The 26,986-nt window shown below is 47.8% G+C and overlaps 1 protein-coding gene across 3 annotated transcripts in view; it reads right to left on the bottom strand.

Moving 5' to 3' along the window:
• Positions 1–26,986, bottom strand: part of LSAMP (limbic system associated membrane protein) — a 977,871-nt gene that overhangs the window by 271,063 nt on the left and 679,822 nt on the right. The window contains exon 2 of one of the 3 annotated variants that reach the window (XM_019618792.3): positions 23,429–23,507. In XM_019618792.3, the coding sequence (XP_019474337.1) occupies positions 23,429–23,507 (79 nt within the window). Of the gene's footprint in view, positions 1–23,428; positions 24,102–26,986 lie in introns of those variants that run through there. The other 2 variants (XM_010719331.4, XM_010719339.4) reach the window with 2 other exon arrangements.

The raw sequence follows: 26,986 nt of genomic DNA, 5'->3' as shown, positions 1-26,986 counted from the left end.
CCAAGGCAGCTTAGGCATTCGTCTGAACAATCACATTATATCAGAAATGTCTTGTGTGGCCCCTAGTGAAATACATCAAAGAATTTTCTACCCCTGTATATACAGCAGTTGTCCTAGTCCTGCCCTGGGACCATTCTGCAGCCAGTCAGATTAACTGACCTGGATTTGATTAGGGACTATATATTTAATTTCAATGGATAGAGTTTGATGACTTTTGATAATTTGCAACTTAGAGCTAAAGAAAAGCAGCTTATTGTTAAATGCAAATAAAACGAAACGGAGTCTGGCTGTCTGAATGCAGATGGAAATTACATAAAGCCCACGAGCATCTCTGAAGATCTTAACCAGTTGAGAGAACACAGTCCAAGAGAGCAAAAGCCCCTGCTTCAGTGGGGCTGCACTCAGCATTACCTCCAAAAAGTGACACATTTCAGGGTGACTTCAGAAAGCAAGGGCATAAATGAAGGACTGGAAAGGCTCAGAGGCAGACGGAAAGGGATGGTCAGAAGGGCTGTCAATGTGAAGAGAAAACGTGCCCGGATTTTATGAGCACCCCAACTTTTGCTGACAGCAGGCATCTCACCCTGCTCCACAGAAAGACTGAGTAGTATCAGGGACATCAGAGAGCACAGGACTTGCTGCCTCATGGTGTCTAAAGAGCGAATGGAGAAGGAAGGATGAAAGCAGATAAAAAGCTGTAATGAGCTTTCACTTCTTTTGGGGAGAGAGACAAGCAGTGACCACATGCCCTGAAAGGAGTAGAACCTGTTTCAGGAGAAGAAAACAGAAAGAGAGGAGAAACACTCCTCACAGACCCACACAGACCATCCAGAACTCACTTCTGCCCACAGAGAGAACTGAAGGAGAACTGCACAACTCTGCTCTCGAGTGCCGGGAAGTGCCACATGTCCAGGCAGTGTCAAACAACAGCATCATATAAAATAAGTAAAGGCTACAGGCTGCCTTCAGTTGTGAAGATCACTGAGCCAACAGGCAGAGGAAGCAGGGTGCTCCCTTCTAGTCCCTGTCTCTAGAAAGGCATCCATGCCTTCTTCAGAACTCCTGCTAATGCAGCAGCAGAGCCTACATGGCAGACTGCACTCCAGGTCCCACAGACTGCTTGGGAAACGACGTGTGCACAGACTGCACTCAGCTCCCCACCTGCTGCATCTCACTGACCCCTCGCTGACCAGGGGTTGGAAGCCATTTTGCAGCTTTCGCACCTTTTTGTTGTGTGACATGGAAAAAGAGAAGGAAACACTCACATTTCCACTAGCATTGCTGGAGGTGTGGATGCTTTGGATGCATCGCTGAGTTCACGCAGAGCGAGGGAGGCCCTCATTTTGCCCTGACTCCAAGGGCTTCATTACCAAACCCAATGCCGCATTCTTTTTAGCTTCTCGTTTCATTATTTTTTAGAGGAGAAGAGGCAGATCAGACATTTGACCTGTTTGGTTTAATTCATCCAAACTTATTAAATGTGTGCAATGGTCTGGGTCACTTCCTTCTGAGTCCAGACATGGTTCACCCATTCTCTCCTTTTGATTACACCAACCAAAAGCAGGAGTGAAATTGCCCTGACCTTCAAAGTCCCAAATCTGTTCCCTGAGCTCCACACAGAGCAGTTGAAGGAAGCAGGCACTTGCACCTTTTTCACTTTTTTTCCAGTACTCTCAGCAGGAGGCTGCCTAAAAGTAGGGCACCGAACAGCAGGACCACGAGGGAGGCTGTCAGAGTTGAGCAAGGACTTTCCCAGTTCCAGCTCCTCTGGTGTAAGTGTGGTGGCTCACGCACCTCTCCTGACAGTCTCTCCTGCTGTGCTCTCCTGGCTGAGCAGGGCTGCCGGGTACTGTGGTGTCTGTATATCCCTGCCAGGCCCCTTCTCCAGAGCGAAGAAGAAAAGCCTTTGTGGAGCAACATGGAACAAATGATTTTCTGTTCAATAAATCATTTTAGAGAGACTATTGACTCCAGGACCTCTGAATTCATCGACCCATTCATAAAAGTCTCATCTTCTCCAGTACCCTGTATACTTGCCTTACTTTCCACTATCGCAACTACTACACTTCATTTTCTTTTCCTTTCTTTTACTATTTCTTTTCTCTCTCTCTCTCTTTTTTTCTCCATTCTGACCTCATAATCCTATCTTAACCTCCTAATCCTCTCGGCAGTTCCCTCTTCTTCCCCTGATCTCAACTCCATATCATTCACAGGCTGCCACACTGACAGGAGAGAAAGAACAGCAGATATTTACCAAAGTATTACCATAAAGATTAAAGCTAGCATACACCACGGCTTGCTCCTTCTCTCCAGCCCCTGGCCTAATGAAAACACTCTGCACTCTCTCCCTTTGCTTGGAGACAAAATGACAAAGCCCTATAATCTCTAGGACAGAAGAAAAAGACAACCCAGAGGTGATTAAAGGGAAAGAAAAGAGAGCAGAAGGGGAAAAAGAAGTGGGAATAATATCATTTAGGCACTTCTGTAGGGCCTGGCTGTCAGCGTCACGCTGACCTGCAGTATCTCGTGCTTTCTGTGCACTCGCTGCCTGCTCTCACCTCTTATCCCTGCTGCTCAGAGCATAAGCTCCTTGAAGGAAGATTCTCCCTTTTGTTCTTTGGACTCAGGGCCCAGCCAAAAGGGATAAGGATTCGCAGCTCTGACTCACAGGTATGGCCGTGGCAGGAATAAAGGAACCTCAAAGCACTTTACAAAGGAGAAGACAGCTATGGGAGTTGAAGCCCAGGAGGTTGGGGCAACTTGTGCACACAGGTACAGAAATGGCACTGCTAGGAGGAGAAAGAAATGGAATGCGTTTCCCTGAATGAGATGGGAGAGGTTAAACAAACAAAGGAAACAGAAGATGAAAAGGATAATTAGAAAGAGAGGCATAAAGGAACAAAGAAGAAACAGGGCTATGTGGACTGAGAGAGCAAGGTGAGGCTCCTCCAGCACACAGGAACAGGCCACTTGGAGCAGGGGGAGGGAAAGAGTATGTGACAGCAGGAGTGAAATGTATTGTCTTGCTTGAGGTTCAGCCTTTTCAAAATATGACACAGAAATAATGTGGCACTATGAAACAGGTAGATTATGCAGACATCTGCATGATGTTCAGACTTCCCCCTCACTGATGTGTCCATCTCCTACTTGCTTCACCATCCATCCTCACACAGAGACAAGGGATCCCATGCCGAGGCCACAGGATTTATTGGCACAGCAAATGCACTCGAGTCCCACTATGCACAGAAGTTTATTACAGAGGTAAAATTACAAGGACTGCACAGAAGATAGCCACGCACACAAAAGCTCAGTTCTGATCAACTCAGCATCAGATTTGGAGCAGTTGGCAAGAACAGCCTATTCTGTGCAGTAGAGCCACATCAGGAAGGCAAGCCCTGACTCAAACAAACAACCACGCACCAAAAAAAACCCACAGAAATCTCAGACCCAACCTGCCTGTCCTTTCCGCAGATCTAGCCAATTAAAAATATTGCAATAAAAGAACCTGACACAGTTACAGCTTCCTACTTGTTCACACGTTAAGTCTGCAGCAGGGTTTTTGCTGCTGGATTCCCCCATCCAAAGAAAGGGGCTATTGACTGCAGATGAAGGCAATCAGTAAATGGCTGGATGTCATCCTCTCCCTGGCAGTGAGAATCATGTACTAGCCTGGACTGCTTCCATCAAAAGATCTCAAAGCACTTGATGAATAGTTCATTAAAGCCTGGCAGCACCTTTGGGAGATGGGAAAGGAACAATGAGCGATCACTTCAGTCATCACAGAAGGGCATCTCCCTTTAGACTTGAAAAGCCTCGCTTGTTAGCAGTGCACAGATGCACCACGAGACAGTTTAAGGAAGCTCTGAAGAATACTTCTTCTAGCTGAAAGTACAGAGGCAATTAAGTAGCTAAACAAAGTAAAATTTGGCCATGAGACAATGAAGCAACCCTGCTTTTCCCCAGTGGTATTTAGCACTTTTCCTTCACAGCGCTGAAGGCAGTTTTGGAAGGTGTTAAGCATCTTTATCCCTGTTAAAGAGTAGATAAGGAAAGTCTAGAAAGTGGAAATACGACTCACACACAGTGAGTCAGCAGTGTAGAAAACACAGCATGGGTTTCCCAGCCTTGCTCTCCCATGTGTCATGCCATCTCTGGTGTTATCTTTGGGCCCACTGCATATGGATATGTCTGTATTTAAAACTTCTCACTGAGGAGGTGAGAGTTCTCCATCCAGCCGGCTCGACCTGAGGTTGTAAACCCACCACTAATGCTTTCAGCACATTCCCGTTGCAAACCACAGATTCTCACCTCAATCATCTTGCTCTGTATCTCTGCATAAGGCACTGTATATGCTTAACAAACATCCGTTCCCAACACACTAGCATTTCTGCTTGCAAAACTCTAGGCTAAATGCTGTTTAAAGTGCAGAACCTAAGCCAAGTGCTACAGGATGCTGCATAGGTGCTGAGGGCCAGTCGTGCAAACCTGCTTCCAGCTTTGAATGCTGCACTGTCGGGGAGCACAGCAGGAGTACTGCCGGCTGACGGCTGCAGTCTTCCCAGGACAGGCTGCCCTTCCAGAGATGGAGATGATCCCAACCAGCTTCGTACTTTGGCGGTAGGGAGCAGAGGGGATCCCATTGAATTATTTGCAGAAGTCGCTGTTAGACAAAGCTGGAGTGCATGAGGGGTCATGAAAATTTGTTTTCCCATGATGCCCGTGCCAGACAGACAGCTGAAAGGACAGCCTGGCAGAGCTGCACTTGGTGTTAGCTAGACTTGGCTGGGCAGACTCCACGTTGCTCCTCCTCCTTCCTACTTAATTACTGTGAACAGAGGTTTTAACTGAGAGAGATGCTATTTGAGACAAGGCTGGTTAGAGAGATATCTAGGTCCTTGGAGTTAATAATTAATTACCAGGCATCCTCAATCTTATGACATTAACTGCTTACCCTTTTAAATAGTAGTAAATTGGAGATACGTGTCTCATTAAAGAGTGGTAAAATGTTTTGGAGGAACAAACGGGGAACTTACAGAAACGCAGTGGGAGGTAAACTGCTCTCTGGGAGGAAAGGAGATGTGGGAAGGAGGTGCTGTTGTTATAAAAGGCTGTTTTATTTCACCAAGAGCTGGAGCCTTGATTATCCAAAAGGACTCTGCAACTGCACTCTTCCAGAAAGAAGGAAGAAGGTAGCACACTGGACATACAGGAGACTGATTTCCTCCCAAAAGGTCAGAGAGAGGTCTTGAAGTCTGCTACTATTGCCAATCTATCAGATTTTAAAGATTTGGGAGAGCATATACCAACATGCATTTCCTGTACTAAAACACAATAGGTTGGAGAGCAAAAGCACTGGGGGCTCTTCCTACAGAGCCATACCTAAATCTATTGCTCTTCAGTAACACGACTAAGAATTTCCTTATTTTTTCTCCCAGTTTAAATAGAGGAAAAAATAGTGAATCAGCTATTCATAGCTGGATTACTGTTGAGCATCACGTGATCTCAGCTTTTGCAACCAGCATCTTATTAGGGCGTATTTCAGGTCAAAACCATGCCAAGCAATTTTCTTGTATTTTGCGCAAGTGTTTTTCCTTTGTATGTTTGAATTCCCCACTGGACTCTTTTGGGAACTGAGGTCAGCCACATGGTTTCAGAAGTTTCTTACAAGGCAAATGGATTTCTTGTTCTGTATGAAATAACACAGCTCAAAGAAATTTCGATTGAAGTAATTACATACAATAAGTGATCAAGTAACAGGCAAGCCTAAAAGCACTTGCGGTAAGGAAGCTTGTATTGATACCTCTCCTTTTCTATCTCTTGATTTCTATGGCTACACCTCGTTCAGCAGCCTCCATGCCTGCTTCTTCCACCTGAATACTGCTGCTTCCTACTTCCATCTGAAAAGAAAATGTAATGGCCTCTGAAAGATACAGAAAAAAAGTTTCAGGTGGATACTGTGCAGAAAAGCAGAGTTCTGGGGATGTTACTGTGCTCAAGCCCACAGAGGCTTTGTACAGGTGGCTTTGGCTCTCTGACAAAAGAAGCTATTTAGTACCTTTTAGCCTCGTAGGACTTAATACACGAGACATTGCATTCTTGGACAACATCTTTAGTATGATAAGAGTATAAAGAAAGAGACCGTTTATAATCAGAGATTGCTTGACGCTTCTCAAAAGCGCCGGTTACGAAGACGGTAGTCATGTCTGAATTCTGATTAGTTTAATTACAATCTGCCATCCCAAACTCCACTTGCAGTCTCAATTGGACACATCCTTCTTCTTCACTTCTTGTCTGCCACGTGCCATTTGATAATTGCCAGTGTCTGCCTCAGAGGCAACTGCCTGAGTGATGAGAAGAGCACTGTGCCCTGCAGCAGGACCCTTCCTGCAGGGATGGCAAGAAGACTGCTTAAAAAAACCCAGTGAATTTTAAGGAAAAAAACAGAAGAGTAGACTGTGGCTCCACCAAACAGGAGTGCAAGCAGGAAGTGCAACAACTTGGCTTACAAAAAACTGAAAAAAAAGATATTCTGCTCAGACACATGTTGCATTATGCAAGAGGTCTGACTAGGAACAGGACACAGGGTTATGCACAGTCTGGAAAACATAATCTGAGATATCTTGTTGGCTGCTAAATCATTTAATCATTCAGAAAAGAAGATTTCTCCATATGTATATGGAAAAGTCCTGAAAATCTTCTGGTTGGAACTGGCAAAAAATCTAAACGTGATGACAGGTTGCACAGAGATTGAGAGAAAAACCAAGGCCAAGCACAGTGCTGTACCGCAATACGATATTCCACATCAGGTCACCATATCTGCACAAGATGCAATAGAAATAAATGAGGTTCAGGGACAGGTGACAGCAGTGAGTTAGAGGCCTGACAAAACTTCTGTGAGAAGGGAGATTGAAAAGACTGAGGCCTTCTGCTATCGGGAGGAAACAAATCAGAATAGATAGCCCAGCAATAAACAAAATAATGGAGAGCACAGAGAAGGCAAATGCTCTGTAAAGGCACAGTCCATGGAATGGCAATGTGTGAATTCTCCATTGAAGAAAATATTCAAGACGCAGGCCTTGGTGGGTAAAGTGATGTGCAATGTTTTTTGAGATAACAAAGGAGTGACTATGCTGCATTTCTTGGAACGTGGACAAACCATCAACTCTAACCACTACATTGTGACACTGACTGAGCTGAAGGCTCAACCTTCCAGGGTCAGGTCAGAGAAGACAACAGTCTTTCTCTTGCAACACAATAACACCAGGCCCTATACCACTTGGAAGACCGTGGAACACGTTGCCAGTCTTAGCTGGACGGTCCTACTACACCCACTGTATAGTCCAGATTTTGCATCTTCTGACTTCCATCTGCTTGGGCCAATGAAAGATGGACTGCGTGGGCAACATTTTGATAGCAACAAAGCTGTCAAAGCAGCTGTGAAACAGTGGGTCATGTCTGTCATGGAGATTTTTACAAGTACAGCTCTCATTCATCACTAACTGAAAATTCGTAGCTAATGGATACCGTTTAGAAAAATAGATTTCTGTAGCTGAGAATTAGCTCTGTTGAATAGTATTATTGTGCTCTTTGTATCTGTTATAGTTTCCATGGGAATAAATAAGAAGCACTACTTTTGGAGCCACCTATGTATTACCAAGGCCAAACACTGTTCAAAAAAGGAGTGCAAAGCAGTTATGTGAATTGCAAGAATACCAATGTTTGCTTGAAATGTGATGGGAAAACTCCTCCTCACAACCTCTTCCCCCAACATCTGTGATACAAATCCTCTTGTTTCTAACCACATGCAGGAGACAATCCGCCTAAGGCACAGAAGAAATTTCTCATATCAGCAAGTCGTTTTGCATATTTGCCCACTTAGGATGGTTTTCTATTTTCTTACACAATGCCGATTAAGAAATGCAAGATAGTGCTGTAAAAGACTTCTGCTATCACCTGATATTTCCTAAATTCTTCTGTTTGGGAGGAAATTCGCATATGTTAATTAAGAGTCTGTTTGAAAAGTACTCTCTCTGCAGGATTTTTAAGCATTCAGGCAAGAGAGGGGGGAGACCACACTATGCAAGTGGCTTATATCCCAGCAGCTAAAATTTCCACCCTGCATCATACATTCCCCCTTTGAGTAATCTCCTAGAAACACTGAATCTGGCACGGACACATCAAGGAACGTACTTGTTCCCAGTGAGCTGCGAGGGTACACGCAACTGACTTACAGCCCCTGAAAGGACCTGCTACACACCTCCAAGATGCTCAGGTCTGGTCATCTCCTATGGCCCCATCAAGATCTTCCCAGCAGAGGCCAACAAGCTGCTAAGCACTGTGCAACTACTTCTTTAGATATTCTTTATTCCTTACCAGAAAAGCAAATAAGAACATCTAACACATCACAACAGTCCACACTACTATCTTTATCTTTTGTATCCTTTACAGAGATGCATGAATGCAGGCTCATTCTGCACCATCCTGCTCATCGTTTGGACCAGAATCTCCATTTCATGCACTGGGAGCTGAGTGTGAGCAGTGATCAGTGACTTTCTCAGGAACACAAAAGAGGTTGCATGTTCCCTGCATGTACCTTCATTGCCAGTGAACTGGAACTGCCAGCTTGGGCCTTTCTGACCACAACTAAGAAGAGAACATCCCCCACTTTTCTGTTATATTATCATAGAATCATAGAATGGCCTGAGATGAAAAGGCCCACAATGATCATCTAGTTTCAACCCTCCTGCCATGTGCAGGGTCGCCAACCACCAGACCACCTGGCCTTGAATGCCTCCAGGGATGAGGCATCCACAACCTCCTTGGGCAACTTGTTCCAGTGTGTCACCACCTCTGTGTGAAAAACTTCCTCCTAATATCTAACCTAAATCTCCCTGTCTTAGTTTAAAACCATTCCCCCTTGTCCTATCACTATTCTCCCTCATAAACAGCCATTCCCCCTCCTGTTTATACACTCCCTTCAAGTACTGGAAAGCCACAATGAAGTCTCCGCAGAGCCTTCTCTTCTCCAAACTAAACAAGCCCAGTTCCATCAACCTTTCCTCATAGGAGAGGTGCTCCAACCCTCTGATCATCTTAGTGGTCCTCCTCTGGACCTGCTCCAAGAGCTCCACGTCTTTCTTGTTCTGGGAGCCCCAGGCCTGGATGCAGTACTCCAGATGGGGCCTCACAAGAGCTGAGTAGAGGGGGACAATCACCTCCCTTTCCCTGCTGGCCACTGCTCTTTTAATGGAGCCCAGAACATACTAGGAGACTTTCATGCGACATCTTGGTGCAGCAGCCTGTTACCTAGCACAATCCTAAAGAGCACCTATAAACCAAGCTGCCTTTGGCCAGCCACTAATTTGCTTAAGCACATCTCATTTTTGAGCCTCAGTTTCTCCCACTGCAGAATGGAGTGACCAACTGTGACTTGTTTCAAAGGGAAAATTAATTAAAGTATTTTGAGTTTCAGAAATGGCAGGGACTACCGAGCAAAAAAACAGTCTCAAAGTAATTCCACGTGCTCTGGCACAGATCTGACAACAACTTATCTACGCTTGCTTATAATGGAGGTGAACATTTTCATTTTCCCTGAGCATATTTTAAGCTCCATCACATAAAAGCCAAGTCCACAAAAGGCACCACCACGCAGAATGCACAATCGTTAATTTCTGCAAAGCAGCCTTGGTGTCTGTAGCAACACTTCAGGTAACTCAATAAATTAGAATAATAAACACAAAGGAAACCAGAGAACAAGCAAGGACAGGGCAGAAATCACAAACAGAATTGGATGGCATAATGCACAGTACAGTCACAGCACCAGTCCCGTGGCCGCAGGCCCTCAAGTGAAGGAACATGTGCTGGTGCCAACACCAGCCCCAGCAGCAGCACACGGTGCCTAGGGCTGAAATAGAGCTGAAGCAGGGGACAAATGGAGCTAGCGTCAGCTGGAGAGACAGAAAGGGCTCCCTCTGCCCACAGGTGCTGCGTGCTCAGCTGTGCCTATGGGCAGGGAGCCGGGGGCCAGGAGCTGTGCTTCTACACAGGTTCCTCTGGGCTCCTCCACATAGCACAGATTCCTTCTACAGCAAAGCAACACAAGGGGAGAAGGAGCTGGAAAAACATACTGCTGTCTTGTAGAAATGCTTGCCCTCCCTTAACGTGCCACCCTCACGTGACAGTATGGCAGACCTGCAGCCCCCAGCTCCTCAGCCCAGCTCTGCCCCTGCCCTGTGCTCCCCAGCTCAGCCATTGCTCTCCTTCCCCCCCAGCACAACATTCTTCTGCATATGAAGTGCTCGCTTCTGCAGCTTCTCCTATTTCAGTCCCAAGCCTTTTCTGTTCACGTAAAAATGACAAGGAGAGGCAGAAAGAATTAGGTTGCGAGGAAAGATTCAACCAACTCGTTCTATTTTCCGTCTGGATCAAGACCTGAGCCCACAGGAAGCCTCCAGAGGTACCCTCCACTGCAAACGTACTGTGACATTTGAGAGACATTCCAGCGAGTCCTGGGAGCAAAGGCATGGACTTGTATGGGAAAGTTTTCTCTGTGCTGCACAAGGAATCGATGCTATTTTATAACAATTCCTGCTGTCCCCAACTGGGCATGAAGACAATCAGCATCTGGCCAGGCCCTCAGGGAGACTGCAGAGCTGGAGATGTGTCAGTGCTGCTCTAGCATGAAAGTAGCAAGGTGGGGGGAGAGGAGCTGGGAGGGAGCTGAGGAGAGGGGATGGTGCCAGAGGGGCCGGGTTTTGTACACAGCTGTCTGCTACTTGAGATCATACACATGGTTTCTCTTTAGCTGTGGTTTTGAAAGCCCCCTGCCTGCTCTGCTGGAGGCCCTCCCTGCTCACAGAGAAGTTTCCTCTCCCTTTTCCTCAACACATCCAGGTTTCCCACAAGGGAAAACCCCCGGTGCTGCAAGCTCCCCCTGGGCAGGTCCCCTGCTGCTCTTCCCTGCCCCAGCAGCAGCACAGACGGCTGTTTTCTTGCTCCATTAAGCCAGCAGATGAGGCTGGCTTAGCTCAGCACCCTGAGCTGCTGCTCAGAGCCCAAGATCTGTCTCGGCACAAGAAGTAGCACCGGTGTGAACGCAAGAGTAAAGGAGGGATTTGTGAGTTTGGCACCACAGTCTTCTATTCCCATACAGTAAGGAGAGCAGCTCCTTGATCCTGAATCAAGCAGGCTAATGTTGCCTGCGAATGTTTTGGGGCTTGGCCAGGAGACCGTGCTGCCTTCTTTGAGGCCATCCAGCCTACTCCAAAGAGAAGATAAATCAATGCAAAACAGCATCTGCCAAGATATTGACTTTGGTTCTGCTCACAGACTGCCTGCACTTCAGAGATGGGTAATATTCAGCTTGATTATCTCTCACTCGCCAAGAGGAAGTTTCTCTCTATGCTTAAAAATCACTGGGATGAGCCAAGAAGGGATCGATCTGTAGGAAAGAAATGCCGACAAGAAAACACGAGTCGGAGACGGGACAAGAGCGGACGATGGGTGAGCAATGGAGACAGCCTCTGGCAGCCTGCCTGACCAGGTTTATAACAACCTGGTCACTACAGCTGGAGAAAGATTAAGGCAAAGGACATCCATCCAAGTTTTACAGCAGGCCCTCAAGATTTGTTTTGCATTCTTCACCGCCACTCTTGGATAGTTTTTCCTCTCTTAACTTGCTCCTCTCTCTCCCCAAACATCCTTTCCTGTGCTCCCCTGCATCCCCATTGCACTGAGCCTTCTGGTTGCTTGAGATGTCCCTGGAAGCCACCCAAATCTCTGCCTTGAGGCACGGCAGTGGATGCAAGACTTTGTGCCTTACGTCACATGCTACCTCCCCCATAGTGAAAGGCCCCAGCAACATTCATAACATTATCACAACCATCCCTCAGGCAGACCCTGAGTCTCACATGTTCAGATCCCAGAGCACAGAGATGACTTCACAGCAGGGAAAGGCGCAATTTCACTAGCAGAACAGGGTGACAAAGCTTTATGAGATGAACATTCAGTAACAACTTCAAACTTCTCCACTAAGAAACAACTTTCAGCTCATTTTTCTTGTCACATCTGTGCTAGAATATCCTCTAGGTCCCACAGCCTTCCCAGGGCAGCAGATGAGGAACAGATATGTGTCCCTCCCAAAGAAAATTGGTTTTAAGAACAGCCTTGATATTGATTCTTGCCCTTTCTGCCAGACAGTTTTAGTGTAACATGCATGGACTGGAGAGGCACCAACTACTGATGCTGTGCTCCTGGGATGGAAAGGAGAAGGGCAGCTGCAGCAGGAGAAATGGGCAAGGACCTCCTAGCCAGGTTTACAAGGCTCCTTCCAGAGGCACTCCTCTCTGCCTTCAGATGTCTTTCTGCCGAGCTCCTGCCATCCTCTGAGCCCAAAGGCTATGCGCAGAGAAGCAGAGGGGAAGAGACCCAAAGGAACCGTCCAGTCTGTTCCTCTATGTGAAGGATGGATCAGTTCTACTTCGTCATTTGTGGCATCTGTCACTCCTTGTATACATCTAGTCTGTCCTTACAGCCCTCTAGTAATGGAGCTACAGCTTCCCAAAGCAATTTGATCCAATGTTTTGCTATCTTTACTGTTGCAGAGTTCTTACTGACATACTCCCATCTCTCTTGCTGCAGTCTAAACCATTCCTCATTGCGTTCTCCTGCAGAAAACATTATTTCTTTCTTTTTGCATCTTACGTGCTTACATGTCATTAATCATACCTCATGCTTAGACCTCTCTTCCTTACGCCTAACAGCTCCTGCTTTGAATTAAGCAAGGAAAAAAGAGGTTGGTTAAAAGGCTAACTGTCCCAATTATGCTCAAGGTCCTTGACCCACTTGGCCTGCATCTAAGGACCTCTTCCTAACACAAGTGAGAAGGAAGCTGTGTGTTGCTCCACCTTGGGACACACTTTTCAAATGGATAGACCTGCATGCCTCTGATTCATCGCCAGTACTGGAGAGCAGCCAGAGTAATAGGAAGGGAAGAAATGCCACTCTAAAGGCCAACAAACACGCACAAAGTACATTACGCAAGAACCCCTGTGGACCCCCTTGTCCTGGTGGAAGTCCTACAGATGGCCCATCGCTAAGCACAGTCGATGCAGGAGGGAGGATGTGTGGGTGGACAGATAATTTGATATTTAGCTGAAAGAGCTAAAATGGGTTTAATGCAGTGCTCGGAAGACAGATTGCCGGCAGCACCTTCTGCTCCTGATTATGGATGCCAGGCTCAGGTTTCCCTTAACTGTAAAGGCAGCCAGGTTGAATTTGTTGCCACAAAGGCTTTGGAGACCCAGTCCCATAAAACAGAGGTATCACAGGAGGATAAAAAAAGGGTTACCAGCACTGAGGGCCATGCATGTACAGCACCAGCTGCTGGCTTTAGTTCTTAGCATCTTGTGGTTCTCTGCCAAATGTGTGGAGGTGCCTCCAGAGTTTCTGCAAAGGCTCTCCTACAATGGACAAATCTGTCTGAGATGATCATAACTCAATAGCTAAAGGCAAACTGCTTCTCTTCATGGCCAGAGAGGTTTGGCACTTTAAACACTGAGGACTTTCCACAGCATTGCACTACTGCTTTTATTTAAGTGCATCTGTCTTCCTTGCTGCTTGTTTGTGTAAGGTCAGGTCTGTACCCCAGCACCAATCTGGGTCTTTTCAAATCAGCATCATGCAGGAGTGTCAGATTTTTCACCCAAGAAGGACGTGATGTGATGGAAAAAAACAAATCTTCTGCAACCTTTTATCTTCTACCAGCAGAACCACAGAGCACGTGAAAGAAGCAGAGCAGTGTGGTCTTCTGCAGACTGCAGCAAAGCTGCTTTCAACACAAGCCTGCAGCCTCAGTTCTTGCCTGTCAGCCACTCCATTCTTCCACTCATTTCCAACTTGGGCTGCAATTGAAAGCAGGAGCAGCAGATCACTGGGATGTAACTACATTCCTGTTAGGAAAATAAGGAGCTTTACTGGTGACACAGCCTTTACTCTCACTCTGAGGACAAACAGGCATCAGGCATTCTGCACTGGAGCAGAAAATAAATGCCTGGGGAATATTCTGCAGGCCCAGCCTGAAGACCAGTGGCTAACTAAGTGGCTGGGCTCCACAAAAGAGCTCAGAGCTCAGTCTGTCATCTAAAGCAGAAGAGGACAGAGCATCACAGCCTCCATGCTGTTCCCCCATCTCCTCTGCTTGTCCCTCAGTTCCCCATTCTTGCACCCAGGTCCAGGAAGAAGGGAAGTCTGAAGGAGATGGCAACTGAGCAAAGAGAGAGGAAGACAAAGAAGAGAAAGAAGTGGCTCGAGTCAGGAATAAAAGCGTTTCTTGAGGAGGGGCAAAGGGTGAGAAAGAGAGGGATTGAGAGAGAGAAAAAGCAAAGGAGAGGGAGGGGAAGTGGAGAAGGCATGGAAGAGACGTGACAGACAGCTTCATCAAGGTCACAGTCTGGGTCGGGGAGCATGCCAAACAGAGGGAGCTGGGTACAGGCTTCATGAGGGGAAACAGAGATGAAGATACGCCACCTCTGTCCCCTGATGAACTTACCCATCCTTCCTGTCCCTCTTGACAAACATTTATATGTATGCTTGCCCCTTTCCCTATCCTGAAGGCAGAAGACACCCAAGGATGGCAGTAGAAGGAAGAAAATGAGGTGCTGTATCTGCTCTTGGCAGATACGCTCCAAGAATAAGCAAACAGTAGGTATAATAGCAGGAGGCCTTAAAGAGTGAATTCAGCTGGTGAAGGAGGCAACTCCTTTTCTGTCCCTCATTAGGATAGGAGCACCTGTAACTGCTGCCCACACTTAGCACACTTTAAAGCATACTGCCCTGAATTATTTGCTATCCAAAACCACGGCTGCTTTATGTAGCATGCAAGTGAGAAAGGATCAGACTATGCACACTTTTTAATGTTTTTACTTTCTGCCTTTTTGGCTTTAAATAAACAGGCATGCTTCTGTTCATTTTGAACTGATCCATTCCAGAAAACAGCCTGCAGTGGGAAAGTTGAGGGGGAAAGCCATTACAAGGGGCTGCATTTGCCAAGCTTTCAAAATGGGCTACATTCTCCAGCAAACCCACAGAGGATAGAGTCCATCTGAGAAATAGCAAGCTGCAAACAAGAAGGGGAAGGAGATAAGGAAAGGAGGGTGCAGCATTCTCTGCCCATCTTCACTGTCCTTTAGCCCAAGGGAACTGTTAATAAATGCGCCTGCTCTCAAGGGACCAAGGCTCCAGCAAACCACACATGCCACAGCTCACACAAGGAGGGGGCTTGAATACCACAGGGCTCCAATAAACAACTGCTGCAGCTGGCGCAGGCTCCGTGCTCCATAGCTGCAGAGAGGGAGACTACGGATCATGTTATATTGTATTTGGCAAGGAGGGGACAGTAATTTGCAGGGATTAATCACTTCCCACATCCCTCTGCTGCAGGCTCAGAGGACAGCCTGGATCCAAGGGGGTTTCCTGAAGTCCCTGTGCTACCTGCAGCCATCCATAGGGTTGCTGCCTTGCCGTGGTGATGCTTTTCCTCTCTCAAGCGCTTTCTAATTCCAGCATGCCTGTTGGTGCTTTCTGTTCCCTGAGAAGATGAAGTTGGGATCAGACCACAGAAATTCCTGCTGACTCCTTTTGGGAATCTGAGCTGGGGGTGGGAGGGGGCTCATCGCGAAGGAGTCAGCCTGGCTTTGTCACTGTGGCTCCTCTCCTCCAAACGAAAAGAAAAAGATTGTGATGGTAGAACATTTTAATCTTTCTTTTTCTGAGCTTGATAGGCTTGGCCTGAGGCACCTTTCCTAGCAAAAACAGGCTGCTGCAAGATTGATTGGTTGGGTGCAGAGTTTAAAGGTAATTTTCTGTTGTCACATGCACATAAATTATTGTGGCTCAAGCTGTGATCAGCTCCACATCTTGCTTGTTCCACTGCTTTTACGCTCAGGCTCTGGTGAGGTGTTGCAAGGACCATGTCCAATGCTCCCCAAGCAACATCCTATATAAATACATATCAAGAGCATCACAGCATATGCACCGAGTTAGTGCCTGGGGAGAGAAGGGTACGTGCCTGCAGATCTGCACAGCCACGGGCTGCCAGCTGCCGAAGTTGAAGCTAGAACCTTGTTTCCTCATCTACAAACCTGTTTAAAATGTTCTGTACGTGAATGCTGGGGCAAAGAAAACTCATCCACTCAGATTATACACGGGGGAGAGAGGAAAACAAAAAAGGATGCATGAGCACACACAAAGGAAGCACAGCTGCAGCCAAAGTGAATTCATTTTTAACATTCATGAAAATATTCACAGAACACTTCAGCTCCATTCGCCTAAATTTTGCTGTTTGGAGTAAACACTTGAGCTGGCGCAGGCTGTATGTTCTAGGCGCAATGCATCAGGGATTAGGGGTGGCTCTTGGCTCCGAGTTACGGATTCACACTACATCCCCCACGTACACACAGCCCCGTACTTCAAGGCACAGATTCATAGTCTGTCGCTGCAGTTTCTGACTCTCAGTCCTGTCACAGCCAAGAAGACAGAGCGTTTCCCCGTAGCCATCGCATTCCACCCCCAACGCGACCTCTTTCAACAAAGGCACTTGCGGTTCTGCCAAATTTGAACACAAAACCAATAGCAAACAATGGAAGTTCTGCCCACGCCTCTGGTTTAGGGGAGCAGCCCCCTTTCCTGCTTTCCATGTTCCCCTCCTGTAACTCATCTTTGTCACTGGTTTCTTTCCCCAAGCGCCTTAAGCAGCTCACATAAGGGAAAACTCTACAGCACGCAAGGGAGGCTCAGCTGAAGCCCTGAAGACAGGAGCTGTGCACGTTGTCTCTTCCTCCTCCATAAATACAGCTGAGACTACGACTGGGTAATTGGCTAAGTGCCTGTCAGCTTAATAACAGAGAAAGATACACAGAGGGAGAGGAGAGATTTGTATTTACTATTCAAAATCATGAGTGCTGCCTGCTGGTGGGTTTCATGGGTTTTGGTTGCACAGCAAAGCACCAAAACCCAAGCGGACAGGCAGCTCTGAGGCTCGGTCTCTCACTGAGTGCAAACAGCCATCATGGGACAGAGAGAGAGTGAGGGACAGCAGAGAGCTCCATCACACTGCCTCTGGCTAGACAAGCCCACTCCCGGTACATTCAGCTGGGCTGCAGCGGGGTTGGTTCTCCCCTCCCTGCACAACGGGGGCACCTGGGGGTCAGAGCAGGCCTTTCCCACACAACCGAGTTGCTCCTAATAACAAGATCTGCAGAATGAGGCGTGCACCGAGGAGATTGGCTGCTGGGATTATTTTGAAATAGCTGCTTTCTAGGCAGAGGTGAAACTCAACGTTATTAGTTCCCATTACTTACCATAAAACCAGACATGTTAGATGTGCCTGAAGCCTGAAGCAAATGCTTTGGTGTCAGATTCAGCTGAAAATCACATTCGTTTCTTCTTGAGCCAGAGAAGAGTAAAAAGAAAACTCAGTAAATTCTCGACTTCACCTTTGTGCCCTCCATTGCTCTTACTCCAGGAGAGCCAGAGTTCACACAAACCAGAGTGAATTTTGATGGACAACACAAGGAGGTGAAAATGGCTACATCCAGCCTTGCAATGCGCCTGCTGGAGCCCTGCAGCGGCGTCACAGCAAGCGGTGGCCCTGCAGCTCTGTCAGAATGGGAAGCCTATGGGTCTGGAAGGAAAGGGCAGGTACGTCTAATATATATTTTGAAAACTTATAGTTACGAGACTGCAAATTCCGGTAACTGCAAGCTATTTTAAGGCTCAGTCTCTCCTTGTGACCTGCAGAGGAGGGGAGCAGTGTGGAAGAGGTACCGGCTCCGAGACACTCCAAGGTAACACATCCCACTATATAAATTTTAATGTCAACTATGTAGGAAAGCATATGGTGCTCAGCTGCAAACTGAAGTGCGCTTGCAGGCTCAGGAGAGGAGGTTAAAGCCATACAGTCTGATACTGCCTCTCCTCCTCCATCTTTCTGAATGCAACTCGTACATACAGTGTTATTCAACATCAGTAATTCCACCAAAAGAAGAATCTTTTCCTGATTTCCAGCCAACCTTTGCTTGTGATTGGTTTGTCCTTGTTTGTCCCCTTGAGTAGGGAGCCTTACGACAAGCTCCCCGCTCCCCACTGGATGTTCTGTGGGTAACGCTGTGCGTATGCACGTGCATGTGTGAGAAAGAGAGATGCCGATCTCCCGTACGTACTGCAATTCCCTTTATCATATGTATACACACAGACATCTATGTACGCGTGTGTGCCTTCATATAATGGCACCATCTGCTGCCAGACCTGGAAGTTTTGCAACATCATCTGTTACTGCATTTATATACTACTTTTTATAGTTTCCTTTTTTTTTTTTTTTTTTTTTTTAAGGAAAGTATCAGTAAAGTACGGACCCTTTTGCACAGACCCCAATACACCCTCTCGACGTGCACACACCGTATTTGATCACAAAGGCAGTGTATGCCAGAGAAGAACAGGATACATATGGGAAGCCTTGCTTGTCACATCTGCTGGGCTGTAGTGTGTGGCTGAGCCTAATGGAGATGTTGCTGGGCTGTCGCCCTGGGGCCAGGCTGGTCATCCTGGGCCACCCCCTCTCCCCCAGCCCCTACCCATCCCAGTTCATGGCCAGGGACTCACTTTCGCTCACATAGCACTTAACACAAAGGGTGCCACGACTTAGCCGTGGCCTTAAGTGCCACAACAATACCACTAATAAGCAGGGTTACAATTTTACCGCCAAGACTGTATTATTATGTAGCATTATACCTTTGAACATGCCTATTCTCATTTCTAGTAAAGGGCTCAACTCGGTGCTCCCTGTTATAAATCATATGCTAATTATAAGAATAATCTGAAGAGCTTTTCCTTTTATTTTAAAATGGATGTATAGGGCATAAGCTTTGTCGTGATGCTGTGCTGCTACTTGGCCTGAAGTGCCTTTATCCTCCATACAGCTCTACATGTGGAACATCAGCAAAACACAGGGCAGCCACTAACAGAGTTAGCAGAAATTGCTCATACCACAGGATCACACAAACCATGCCACTGCTGGTCACTGAATGCCAGGCCATCCTGCCACATGGAACTTTAAGAAACTGCCCACTAGGATGAACGTTCCCATACACGCTGTCAGCCTGAAATCTCCTATTGTTGAAAAATACCTGGTCAAAATGGAAACTGGACACCTAGCTAAATGTTAGTTTTCGTTAGTGCCTCAGAAGCAGACTGACAAAAAGCCGACACTTGGAAAAACTCAAACACCATGAGCCAGATTCTAGATTCTGCCAGGTCCCAGCTCTCCACGGGGCTCAGCATCACCTGAGAAGCACCTGGCAGCTTAGGCCCTGTGTGAGTCACTTGTGTCTTTTCACTGGGAGTCCCCAGGAAACCACCCCAAAGTCAAAGGAGGTATTTCTAGCAGTGCCCTTGGCTCTGGTGGACTTCTCCTGGTATCAGTGATTGGATGGGAATGGGAATGAGACCCCTTTTGTTTCCAGCTAGCAGTGAGCTCTATTTCAGAAAATATAAAAGGTCAAACTAGTCCTGTACCAGGACTACCAAAAGCACTGGGCAAGCTGCAAGTCCTGCTGATGGCCCCAGAGCAGTGCTGTAAAGGTACTCTGGTGGTGATCATACAGCACAGACTCCATCGCTAAATTGCTTGCAACTCTACCTGAAGGCCAAATGTAACACAGTGACACGGTCCCCTGCTTCCTCAGCTTGCAGCAGCGTCCCTGCACTACCACATGTGTCACGGCTGAACCGAGGTCCTCCTGTTCCTCATCCCCTCCCTAGCACTGGGCCCCTGCCTTTACTCACTCAGTGCTTGTAGGAAAAATGAGGTGGAAGTGGGCAAACATAAAGAAGGGCTGTGTTTTTCTTTTTATGTTTTAATTGATTGTGAGGGATATTTTGTGTGTTCATTGCTTGGAGATTTTTTTTAACATCAAGTAGGGAAGCTGCATACAAAACCTGAAAACCTCGTGACCGTGATCTTGCAGGCAGGAATTGATCTTGCATTGGCAGGAATTACACGATTCCCTCTCAATATTCAAATTAAGGTTCAGTGTTCCCCTTCATTTGCTGAAGACAGAGTTATAAATGAACCCTTAAATCTGACAGAGCCTCTGATGTACAGCATCATCTCCTAAACATCCCATTCCATCTTCCTGGTCCCCAGGAACTCTGCTCAGCCCTTCTCACTTCTTACAGCTTTCAGACTCCTCCTCCCTTCCCAGCCCTACTCTAAGGAGCCGATCATTACCCTTTTCCCTGTGGATAGTCCATCACAAGCTATTTTTATTCTCCCTCTCTGCAATTCCCTGACTAACTTCCCCATGCCAAAATATCGCTAAAAGTCATCAACCTTCAGCAAGGCCAACAGATGAATCAAACCTGCTGCCAGGTCATTTAGGAGATGAGCCAGTATAGCGTTCAGAACATTTTTCTAATGTCCGTAGCAGGGGAATATTTAAATGCCATGGCTTTAAAAAGTCATACTCAAACTTCCCAGAATAATTCCATTCTAACAAGCTGTAGATGAAGCTCCAGAGGAGTGGCTTCCTTCAGGAACATTAGGGCTTACAATAGGAAAATATTTTTCTCCCCTTCATAGATTAGTCCATCCGCCCATTCTTCCGCCTACCAGTGCAACAGCATAAATAAATGGGCAAGGCCCCCGAGGAGCAGATGCACTGAGAATACCCTGTCTTCCATGCCACGCTGAATGTTCCGCACCACAATTTGGAGGAACAGAATGTTTTTACTAATATTATCGTTATGTACATTGCCTTCAATTCTCTCCAACTGCATACCATTTTCATTCCCTCCTACATTTTCCTTTCAAGCTAGAGGCTGGAGCTACTGTGCACTGGTAAACTGCTGCTGCATGCTTGCTCTGAAGTAGATGTGTAACAAAGATATAAGAGATGGTACGATTTTTGTACAGAAATCTCTTACCTATCTCTCTGTGGAAGTAAAGATCTGCTCAGGGCACAGTTAGAACAGACCATCTAATAGTTTTTCCCCATCTAGCTCTTCCCCTTGTGTTGTCAGCAGTGGGTCTGTAGGCACTGAGACCGAGATGCTGGGAGTTTTCCAAACACAAGGCTGTCATGATGAGTTATGTTTCGGAGCGGCAGGGAAGACGGTGAGGAGGGAGCTAGCAAACAGAGTCTGGCTTTAAAACTGAGGGAATGAAAGTCATTGTGCAGGACCTCAAGGCAGAGGGAACCCTCTCCCTTTGCAGCCTGACATCCCATCTCCCAGCTGCAGCCCCTCCTCTGAAGCAAGGACCAAAATGTCCCAGAAACATGGGGTTAGTCCTGGGGAAATGGAGGGAGACAACCTCCCTTCCTCAGAAACACGAGATCTGCTTAAAGAGCTTAGTGAGGCAGCTGGGGGAGGGCACTGTCCATGCTGACCTGTGACAGAAGCACATCCTGCCAGGAGCACCGTACTACCTGGTGCTGCAGTTGTAGGGTTGGGAGGTGCACAGCTCCCACCAACTGTGCCACTTGGCACACATCTGGCTGACACAGCTGGGTCTCGTTATTCAGATGTTGCATTTTAGTGCCTGACCTAACACTGACAAGCCACGCTCTCCATGCACATGTACGTACCCCAAAACCACTCTCCCAGGCACGCTCCCTGTCACCCTGCTTGGCTTGCTGACAGAACTTTTTGCAGGCAACACATGCAGGCAGCATCCCCACCATCCCTTCAGCTTGTTCTGCTGCAAACGCGGCTTCAGCACACAGTGTTTAGATAAACTTCAGAGCTCCAAGGCTAATTGGGAAGTGGAAATCCAGTGACCCCTGGCTGGGCAAGTGAGCTTAATGACTTGTCTGCAGCTGTTATCCCAAACATATGCCAGCAAACATCCGCCTGACCAAGGCAAAGGATTGGTGGAAGGGATTTGCCTTTAAAAAATGGGATGAGTCGGCCAAGAGTTCCACCAGAAAAGGGTTAATGGGATATACGAATTGCTACTGAGTGGAAGGGAGAGGAGCACAGAGTCAGAGGCAACACCCCTTGTTAGGTGTTTACCATGTCGCCTCTAAACCCCTTCCATCGCGTATGCAAGGCAGATGAATTACTCTGTAAATCCTATTACCCCGTGTGGATAAATCTTACACGCGAGTTAACAAGTCTGGAGAGCTGGGGAATGGAAGCTGTGAACGGATATTCCAGGATCAAAACAAGCCAGCACACGGGGGCTGAGGGAAGCGATATGCAGACACACACATTCATCTCTCTCCTAGAATCCTCCATCCCCGATCCCATCTTGCTGGCTCACACACCCTCTGTCATTAACTGGGAGGGATGCAGGGCACAGGGGATCATGTTGCAGGCTGTTTGGTGGCATCTAGCAGGATTTATTTCAGAGGAGGAGAAAGAAAACTTTGTGGCTGCTGCTCGCTTTGCTAGGGAATTGCTCCCTTGGTGCTTCAGGGTTTGTGCACTATCAGCTCCTCACACAGATTACAGACTTTATTTCACGTTACATCCAGTAGTTTTATAGCCATAATATACAGCACATGCACACACACAGCATTTTCCTTCGGTAGGGAACCTACTGCAGGTAAGTTGAGCAAGGCAGAATTTGAAAAACAAACCCACAGGAAAGGGATGAGCAGCTTTCAGCTATTTGAGATGCTCTGAACCAAAAGCCCGCGAAGCCACAGAACTACTGCTGGAAAACCCACACAGCGGATAAGGAAATACAGTGCTCAACACTGCCAGCAAAACACGGCTTGGTGTGCAAAGACACCCTCCTCCTCCCAGCTGCTCAGGCACAGCAAACACCCACCCACCAAGCCCTGCGAAGGACCCAGCCCAGTGAGTGAGATGTGAGCTGCGAGCTGCGGGGACACCAAAGCTCTCCCGCTGTTTATTCTCCATCCTTCCCACTTCTGTATCCATTTGCCCTCCCTTCCGGGCACAGAAAATAAATAAATAAAATGAAAAGCCAGAGTTTCCCGCAAAGAACTTGCCCGAGAGTTCCCACAGCACCAGGGATAAAGTTTTTGCAAAGGTACGACAAGAGGCACGGCATAATCAATGGAACATCTGGCGAGCACAGCTGGATCCCTTTCGCTCTCTCCATTGATACCGCTAGGCTGGTGGCGAACGCGCACTGGCGAGAGCAGACTCACACAAACACATCTTTCCCCGCTGAAATTCTTTTGATCCAGAGCACTACGAGAGGCTTTCAAAGGCTTTGCAAATGTTTTGATACGAAGGCACAAACACACACGCGGAGCCTGCTTGCAGCAGCTGCCGTTACCGCAGTCGGAGAGGCAAAATAACACTCACAGAGGCACGCACACAGTATTACATCTATGCATTGCAAGCACGGCAGCACAGACACGCATACGGAAAAGGAAAAGTTGGCAGAACGCCCTACCTGAGGATGGCTGTGTCCCCCTGCCTCACGGTGATGTTATCGGTGCCGCGGGTAAAATCCACGCTGCGGACTGGCAGCCCTGTGGGGAGAAGGCAGAGCAATCTCAGTAGGACCAGTGGTAATTGTTTCCGATCAGGCTGAGCCCTCGCTACCATGGCTGGTCTCGGTGAGTTTCGCTGCCTGCACTCGTCTCTCTCTGTGCGTGTATGTGGATGGGTGGATGGATGGATGGAGAAAGAAAAACAGTAATAATAATGTACAACTCTCGCTCTGACAGACAGCCCCAGAAAGGGGAGGTGATTTCACAGCCCTCAGCTGCCACTTTCTTGTGCTCTTTTCGGTCTCTCGCCGGCTTCTTCCCCCCCTTTCCAAAAAAAGTCTGAGCACAACCTTCGGCGGAGGAAAAGAGAGGGAAAAAAGAGGAGCGTGCGCGTGTCAGAAAGGCAGACCAAAACGACGCAAAAGTCAGGCGGCAAAACCCAGCAACAATTAAATCAACCCGTCTGGAGCGATGGAGAAGAGGTGGAGAAAAAAAAAAAAAAAAAAAGAAGAGCGCAGCTCCCGTGCCGCCGGCTGCGCGCCTGGCCGGTCCTGCTTCGGTGCGTGGTTGTGCAGCTCCCAGCTCCCTTCCTAACCCACTTTCCCAGGCGGAGCGAGCGAGGGAGGAGGGAGAGGAGGAGGAGGAGGGAGAGGAGGAGGAGGGAGGGAGCCGCACTCGTGAGATGAGGACGGCGGCTCGGCCGCACGGCTGGAGCGAGAGCGGGAAGGGAGCGGCGAGGAGAGGCTGCATCCCCGGCCCCATGCCCTCGACCCCACTGATCCCCGGGACCGGGTTTCGGCGATGGGACTGGCCGGGGATGCGCGAGTGTGTGTGTGTGAGCGGAGGGAGCCCGGGAAGGGGAAAGGCGATGGCGAGCTGGGAGACTGGGAAGAGGAAGAAAGAAGGATGGGGACAGGAGGGAAAGGGAGGATGGAGGCAGGATGGGAGAGAGGAAGGTGGGATGGGGGAGCCGGGAAGGGAGGTGGCGAGGCTGAAGGCAGGCGGGGGTGGCTGCGGGAGGCAGATGGAGGGAGGCCCCAGGAGCGGGGTACGGAGGATGGAGGACAATACGGTGAACGGTCACAGGAGTAAATACTGAGAGAAGGGGGCTGCGTGTTCAAAACAGCACGACCAAAAGTGCAAACAACTTGGCTTTGAGCTCGCCGATACGAGGAGGAGCAATGCTGGCAACTGCCCCTGCAGCCCCAAGCAGCGCTTTTTCCCTTCTCAGACTTTCTCTCCCCAAATAAACAGTGGCACATCGCTCCCTCCGCCTCCCTCCCAGCTCTCTCCGCTCGCTCGGTCCTTCCCTCCCCCCCTCTTTTCCCAGCCTTTGAGGGACGGAGGGCGGACAATGCTGGTATTGAGCTGCCGCCAGTGTGAATGCTCAGCCTGTCCTCCCCGCGTGCCAGCAGCCGCAGCTGAGCCCCGAGCCCTGCAGCAGCGCTGCCCGCCGGGAAGGCTCCCGGAGCACACAACGGCCCTGCACCGGAGCGAGAGAAAAAAAAGATGAAATTAATGGAGAGTAATAGGCCGTGTGTCTTACTGCTGTCACCGGCTTGCTGCTTCCCCATCCCGCCCCCCTATGTGTGAGGAAGGGAGGGATGGAGAACGGCTCCTTGGAATGCTCGACCAGCATAACCCTTCTGTAGCCGAAACGGAGGGGAGAGGTTGTTTGAGAACTCCCGGGGACACGTCAGACCCAAACTAGGGAGATGTAAGCAGTGACTCCCTGCCATACAAATGGAGCTCAGGATCAGAGCAGAGGTCCAGCCAGCCCTTCATCCAGTTGCTGAGCCAATCATGAGCTCAAGGCGAGCGTGCAGTGGTTGCCCCTGAGCGTTTCCCCAGTTCCTATGATCTGTGTCTACGGCATGTCCCAAGCCAGTGGCAATATCTTTGTAGTTCATGGCCCTCTATTGATTTTCTTCTTCCAGGAATGCATCCAGTCCTCTCTGAACCCCTAGGAACCAACCCCTGCAGTCTTGGTATGGAGAGGCCATGCTTTCTGTGGGTGCTCAAACAATCTCTGCATGTGTTAAAAGCCCACAAATTAAGGGCTAAGGTCACGACACCACTTCTCCAGTGTCATGCAAGCAGTAGCAAAAGAGATGGCTGCTTTGTATTCAAGCCAAGGGAGTGAGCAGATGCAGATAGTTCCCTACCAGAGACCTGGTATAGATGGCAACAGAGAAGGGGAGCAACAAGTAAGAGCTTGGCAGTTCATCCACACATTGAGTGTTTCTGAGCTGCTGCAGACAGAACTGAAGAAGCCCCTGCTGCTGAGCGACTCAGAGCCACTGCCCTATGCACAAGGGATAAAGATGCCATCACCCTGGTGGCATCCCAGGTGTGGTACGATGGGCATCAGGAAGATGCCTCTGGGCTCTTGTGACAGTTTGAGTACAAGCCCCAGTCCCATATGAAGTTAGATAGAAAAGCACTTCTCTTCGCAAATCAAAACTTTGTATGGATCTATTTTACAAGGGCCTCCCACATATGTTCCATCTACATTTAATAAGAACTATTGTATGTAAATTAAATGCCAGTGGAGTAAGGAAAACATATTTGTCAAAGATTAACTATTATGTAATGCAAGAAGCATCTGCCACCCAACTGCTAGAGCTCACTAAATATTTCCTTATCTCAGAGTATTTACTTAGGAGGCAATAACTATCCAGTTAAATCTAAATTTAATGCTTAGTTAAATATACTTCGCGGAAAGTGACACCAATATGTTTTATATAGACAGTGACAGAGGAGGGTTCAGAGAGGGAGAAGGCAGGAATCCTGTCCCCAGACCTCCATAACACCCTGACTTGAGGTGGGACTGCACTTGGCTATGCCTCCCAATAACATAGTTGCATCACAGCAGAGTCGGAGACCCCCTCCACTGAGATGGAAATATGAGGGAAGCCTTCATCTTCTCAGACATTTATGCAGTCCTCATTAGAACCACTCTAGCATAACTATTTAATAATAATCATCATAATAAACAGAGAGATAAGGATTGAATTCCCCTGAGGATCTTGTAAACGTTGGGAAAACACTGAAATTTGTCTCATTTGCTTTTAGAAACATACAGAAGTAAAAGGAAGAAGTTTCCTGGGTGTAAAAGTCCAAACAAGCAAGAATCACACAGATCCTAGGAGAAAGCCTCATGAGCAAAATAAATAACGTGGGTTTTTTGGTGTGTGCTCCCGGAAGAAATAACTCTCTAGGCTCATCTCCCCCTGCTGGAAGCTGATAATGAAAGCAGCAGGACTGCCTTCTGACTTTCCCACCTTCTAAAATCTTGAGGGAAAATTCAGGTAAACAATCAGACCAAGTGCAGGACAAATGCACATGGCCACTTTTTAATGCCATTTGCCAATGCTCGGTAGGTGCAGAACTGTCAGTTCTGCAGAATTTTTTTAAATATGCTGTAGTGCAGGAATGGAATGGGCAGCATGAGCCCAGTCCTATAGGTACCACATCACCTTCCTCCATCTGCTTCTGATGGAAAGCCAGCAGAAACT

This window comes from Meleagris gallopavo, chromosome 1 (assembly GCF_905368555.1).
Source record: "Meleagris gallopavo chromosome 1, MGAL_WU_HG_1.1, whole genome shotgun sequence".
NCBI classification, from domain to species: domain Eukaryota; kingdom Metazoa; phylum Chordata; class Aves; order Galliformes; family Phasianidae; genus Meleagris; species Meleagris gallopavo.
This window is presented reverse-complemented; position numbering and strand designations above follow the sequence as displayed.